Source organism: Perissodus microlepis, chromosome 10 (assembly GCF_051167445.1).
Source record: "Perissodus microlepis isolate ML-2025 ecotype Zambia chromosome 10, ASM5116744v1, whole genome shotgun sequence".
Lineage (NCBI taxonomy): Eukaryota > Metazoa > Chordata > Actinopteri > Cichliformes > Cichlidae > Perissodus > Perissodus microlepis.
The window spans coordinates 17,585,438-17,591,437 of record NC_140470.1 but is presented as its reverse complement, the minus strand read 5'-3'; the positions used below and the strand labels follow the sequence as shown (position 1 = coordinate 17,591,437).

The window sequence follows — 6,000 nt, the reverse complement described above, 5'->3', positions numbered from 1 at the left end:
CCTAAGTGCATTTCGGTTTCTGTGCCATTAATCATTTGTTAATCATAAACACTAGCAAAGAATTGCCCTGCGGGAGGTTTTTCCAGGCCTGCGGCTGCTGTGTAAAACACAGACATGTATATTAATTTATCATGTTCTTCTTTTTATCTTCATTATACTACTGTTTACGGTCAGGTAGCAAAAAAAAAAAAAGAGTTCACGGACACCAAAGAAATTAATAATAAATAGGCTAAATATTCTTCTTCTTTGGAGGCTATGGTACAGGCGCTATTAGCATCACTGTTTGTTTGATATGCGCAACATCATATTCCTGTGACACCCCACTCCGAGTGTCACTGCATTTTGGCAAAGTTTATTCGTAAACAGCAACTTACAACTAACATACACGTTCGTTTTGAGATCAGCTGCGATTTATAAGGATTTGGTGGTTTTAAAAATGTTTTCCAAAAGAACTATAGATGTTGATATCAGTATCAGATCGACACTAGAATGATAGGATCGATATTTTGTTCCTATCCTCTAAATACAATATGTAGCCCACCGAACTGTGTTAAAAAAAATTTTTTTTCCAGAAATGTAAAAGTATGCATCTATAACCTTTTTTTTGTGTTGACTGTCATGTCTATTTTAGTTATAGGTCATTTAAACAACAACCCAAAGAGCTTCAGGGACAGGCATATTTACCTTTCAGCTTTTCATGTATTTTTATGTAAGCTGAAAGGAGTGCTTTGTTGTGTTGACCAATTTTTATGGAATGTAAAAATCACAGTAACTTACTGGTCATTCAAATGTGTTCATAATTTGCATAAGTCACACCACACTGCTCTTCCCTACATAAGCTGGCTTTATAAATTAAAAGTGTTGGCATTCGCAATACCGGCTCTGTATTTACTCAGTATACGACGGATACAAAAGAATGCAGTATTACACAGCACTACCTGGTACTCTAGGCAGCTTAAGTATTACGTTTCATCCAGACATGTTTAGGAGGAGTTACAGAAATACAGATATACACTATGATCATATAGGGTAAGATTCATAAAGGATCAAGTCATAACTATAGCTTTCTGAAGGAGCCATAAACACAATGAAGCCATGGAAGATATATAGCCTATATAACATTTTGAATTTGACACAAAACACATTCACTTCTATTACTGCTCAGGTTTTTAGTTCCTCTCTCATAAACACACCTGAACCTGAGTAGATCACCAACACATGGGCCATGTGACAGCTGAATTATTGTATTATTGTATGCAATACCCGTCATATATGTTAATTTAATGCATAATTAAATGCCCCCCATACACACACACACACTCACATACACACATTATGTTATATTATTTTAAGATAATCCACGTACAATTACGAAAAACAGTTTCCATTGCAACTGCTTGTAAACACATCTCCAGGCAAATATTTGCACATTCTGTTAGTTTCAGCCAGAAGGGATACAAAAACAAACAGAGAAGTGAAAATAGAAGGTTTTTTTTTTTAACTTTATTTCCTGTCATACAAAGATATCAGAACAATTAGCCGTATTATTATTATTATTATTATTATTATTTTAAGTTAGGCAGTATAGTAAGGACCACGCTTTGCAAACCAGAAGGCAAAATAAGGATGGAGAGGTGATGAGGTAAGGAAAGTGTGAAAGGGAAAAGACAAAATTAATTTCTTGAAGGGGAAGACAGTTGATGACGACATAAAAAAAAACCCGGGGAAAATGAGAAAATCACACAAGAACAGATTAGTGTCAGGAGAACAATAGTGGAATGCTTAATGGATAAACAAAGGCACCAGAGCTGAACTGGGGGACAGAGGTAAGTGGGACAAATGGATGGCTTCTGAATATATAAACAGCCTCTGTCTGGAAACCAGGCGCCCTAAACTCCATCTGGATTTACCCCTGCACTACACCCAAAATACATCTGTGGAGAAGTTGACCCAGCCTATTTCTGCTACTTAAAGAAATGTAATGAAAGTTCCATCATGAATCCATGTTCGCACCCTCGCACTATTAAATATTTACAAGTAAAACAATATATATATTTATATATTTTTTTTAATTCACAATAACACACAGTTGTTTCGACTGTGCTGTGCTCTGTGTGAACCCATGCATGCATGGCTCCATGTTATTCCGCTTCAGCACCCTCCCAGAAATCCCCACACTGCGCATGCGCGGCTAAAGCGCGCTACCGCAGACAGGGGGCGTTAACATGGCGCTGTCTCCTCCACGACCGCACTGACTGCAACCTGCCAATGAGAGAGAGAGCGAGAGAGGAGATAGACAGTAAGAGGAGAGAAAGCGAGAGAAGCGTAGGTTTCCATTCCTGTCAAGCCTCCATCATTTTTTTCTCCTACACCTATGAGTCCCTACACATTTTCAGGTGGATAGGGTGAATTTCCAGAGTTTTTCAAACGCCGCTCCCCCTTGTTTCACCTGCGCAGTGGATGGTTTTTGTTCGGCGGCAGCAGCAGACGCCCGAGCTTGTAGAGCAGGTGTGAGGGACAGCGGCGACCGCTCCTCTCCTCCCTGTTTCCGAGGGGAAATGTCGAGCGAGAAGCCGGTTTCAGCACCACCGGGCTCTGCTTCTTCGCTCACGGACACGGACCGAGAGTCCCATCCTCCGGCGGGCTCCTCCGCGCAGCAGCCGCCGCCACCGCAGCAGCAGCAGGTCGCCGCGGGCGCTGGCTCCGGCACCACCGGGGAAAGGATGGTGTCTGCAGCCGGCTCTATGGTCCTCCCGGCTGGGGTGATCAACCCCGCTGTTCCGATAAGGAATATCCAGATGAAATTTGCCGTGCTGGTGGGCCTGATCCAGGTCGGGGAGGTTAGCAACAGGGACATCGTGGAGACGGTGCTGAACCTGGTGAGTGGGAGCAGGACCGAGCAGTCCTGGAAAACGCTGAAAGGAAGCCATAGAGCACAGCACAGTCGCTGCGCCCCAACCCGCTATGTTTTATTTACGATGCTTCGCTCTCTCCTGGTTGTGTGGCTTTCAGGGGATGATGTCATTTGTTTGTTCGAGAGATGGTTGATATTTCTCTTTTATTTCCCTTAGATGAAACAAGGCCGCTGTAAGAAATAATAATGTGTTATATTTAAGACCAGAGAAGTTGAATGAAGCATGTGACCCCACCGAGGCTCTGAGGGTAGTCTAATCACCGGCCATTGTTGACTAAATGACCCGTTTGCGGTAGCTACAACAACCGGAGACATTCGCAGTCAAACTGTGGGGGATACTGAAAAAGTCTATGCAGGCTATTCTCCTGACCCCGATATGTACCCTGAAGTGATGCATAGGCAGATTGTAACAAGCCGCGAGTGGTTTTAATGTTGCGCACAACATCAGGACCCCTACAACGTACTCCATTCGTGTCCCTAAACGGGCAAAATCATGCATGTGTGCACGTCCTGGCAGCACAAAAACAAACAGATCCAACGCGGACAAAGGCCGACTAGCATTATGCTACCATCGACATATGTGTGTGTGTATGAGAATGGGTCAAAATTATGCACAGGCCTATTGTTGGAGGCAGGGCCCTGCATCCCGAGCCCAAAGGAGTCCCATATACGTTTGTGTATAGGTGGCTTTGGAGCTGTTAATGGTTTATATTACTCTGCTTCAAGCAGCCATTATTTCTGGAGCACATATACGTTTCCACCCCTCTTCCATCTTCACCCCTCCATCGGAGGCTTGTGTCGGCGATGCAGGGCCTAGATCAGAGGATTTAATCCAGCTGGGTTTTTTTTCTTCTTTTTTTTCCATGACTGGTGTGTACTGTTACGAAACAGATGAGCAAAATGTACAGCCGATGTAGGTCTGGAAGACTAATGCTTTTGGGGGGAGGTATAGGACGTGTGCGTGTTGGCTGTGTCCCCCTCCTTCATCTATCAGGCGATGGCGTGTGCTGCATGATATTACATGCATCTAGCATGGAGAAGAGGAGGAGGGGGTCTGATCATTATTGATTTTCTTTTGAAGGTAGAATAATAATGACTTGATAATGAATTTTTTACCCGATTACAGTGCAGCGAGTCTGACGGCCTGTTAACTCACTGGATGCTTGGAGCAGGACAGCCTACAGTTGAGCCAAACCATTTTGATCTCAGTCAGACTGTGGTGAGCCATTCTGATTCAGGTCGCCTCTCATCTCCCCAATCGATTATTGGTACTACGGGGAAGTGCAGAGGGGCTTTCGCTGGCTCACTCCAATCTTGTCTCCTTCTTTTACAACCCCCCGGGTTGCACAAGCTGATAACCATCCATCCTGTTCCACAGCCTCCTCCTTCACTCTGGAGGGACTGAGAGGAGTGATGCTGCCTGCATAGACTAGGTTGGCAGGGCAGCGCCATGCATTTAAAAGCAGGTGGAGAGGGGTTGAGGGAGGGTGGGGGAGGAGAAGAGAGAGTGGAGGAGGAGGAGGTGGTAGGATGCTGCAGTGGCTATGTGCTCAGAAAATCACCAGCTGATGCAGCGGAAGAGGACAGGACTGGTCCACATCAGATCAGTGAAAGCCCATCAGAGCATTCAGCTGAAATGCACTCTGCATCATTTTATGTAAATAACCCGCTTTTAAGGCCTTAATGTTTATTTGCGAGTGTTGCATTAGGCCCGACACGCTGACAAATTAAAGCAGCGTGTGTTGGTCATACAAAGCTTTACTTGCTAAATCCTGAATTGAACAATCAGTTCTGGTTGCAAGGCTGCCAATAGCTAAGCCTGTTAGGGAATTCGGCTGCCCAGCTCCTTAATTAAAAGAGTTGAAACAAAGAGGTGTGGAGGCAGGAAACCTCAGTGGTCATGCTGCTGGTACAATGAGTCCACTGTGACCCAAAAGCTGATCCATTATTCCAATCAGTGTGGGAGACCACAGCAGCCACATTCTCCTCCACCGGGGCTTTATTGATCAGATCCCACTGCGGCTGGAGTGAACAGATGGGCCTGTCTGCTGTATCAGATATGCTCCTTGGTCTGTACGGCGACATGAAACTGTGTAGAAAGAAAGAGAAGAACAGTTGAGAAATCAACTTTGAGCCCGAACACTTCAGTGCTGCCCTTGTTTATTCTTAATCTTTTAATAAGTCCACACACATGGACTAATAGACCTTCACTAGGTGTGGGGGGTGCTGACAGCAAGGTGCTCAGCGATTATCATCAACAAGGCATCACAGTTGTCAAGGCAACACCGGTCTTTGATTGCCTGCATCCAGACGCTCCACCACCTGGTGTTGCTCTGCACTTCCGGACTCCTCACACAGCACTCTTCCACAGCGTTTCTTTGCTCTCCCTCTCTCTCTAGCTGCCTTTGTCAGTCTCCTGTTTATGTGCTTAATATATCTTAAAGTACAGAACAGGCGATGAGTTACTTTTTTACTTATTGTATCTCCCATTGGGGTTAAGATTGACTTGAAATCTGGCAATTGTTAAGTCCATAGCATGTGATTTTCATACCTCGCTGAGCCCTATGTGGAGGCATCTATGATGGATGTGTTTGTGTTCTAATTTATTCAGTCTTTCTCTTAAATTTGTCACCTGTCTGTAGGTAAGTAGATGTACATCAAACCGCCTAATGTAGATTTTACAGATCAATGGTTCTCAGTCTGGGAGTTGAGGCCCTTTCCGAGGGATCATAAGATGATTAATAGGGGAGGGGGGCAGTAAACAGATTTATTTTTTCAGACGTTCATTTAATCTTTTGCTTTTTTTTTCTATCCTTAAGAATTACTGAGTAGTTTTACATTTTTAGGTCCCAAGTAAAACTGGGAACCCAGATCTCTTCAGCTGACCTGGAAATATTCAGCTGGTGTTGCAGTAATTTAAAGTTTAGGCACCACTCTTATGGGCAGCCCTCTCCACGATGGGATACTTCAGTCTGTTTGATTGGGCCCATTTCACAGTTGAGTTTTCCCCTTCCAAGAACTTCCTGTCGTTTGCCTCACTGCACTGTTTGTTCTGTAGATTTTAACCCTAAAATCTTTCCAGTTAA

At 44.2% G+C, this 6,000-nt stretch overlaps 1 protein-coding gene across 19 annotated transcripts in view; it reads left to right on the top strand.

Moving 5' to 3' along the window:
• Positions 1 to 2,231: 2,231 nt before the first annotated feature.
• The window catches only part of nbeaa (neurobeachin a), a 103,140-nt gene continuing 99,371 nt past the window's right edge, over positions 2,232 to 6,000 (top strand). For 14 of the 19 annotated variants that reach the window (XM_084942569.1, XM_084942568.1, XM_084942558.1 and 11 more), the window contains exon 1: positions 2,232 to 2,879. In XM_084942569.1, coding sequence (XP_084798695.1) covers positions 2,559 to 2,879 — 321 coding nt within the window. In that variant the 5' untranslated portion in view covers positions 2,232 to 2,558. The remainder of the gene's footprint in view (positions 2,880 to 6,000) is intronic. The other 5 variants (XM_084942566.1, XM_084942570.1, XM_084942565.1 and 2 more) reach the window with 1 other exon arrangement.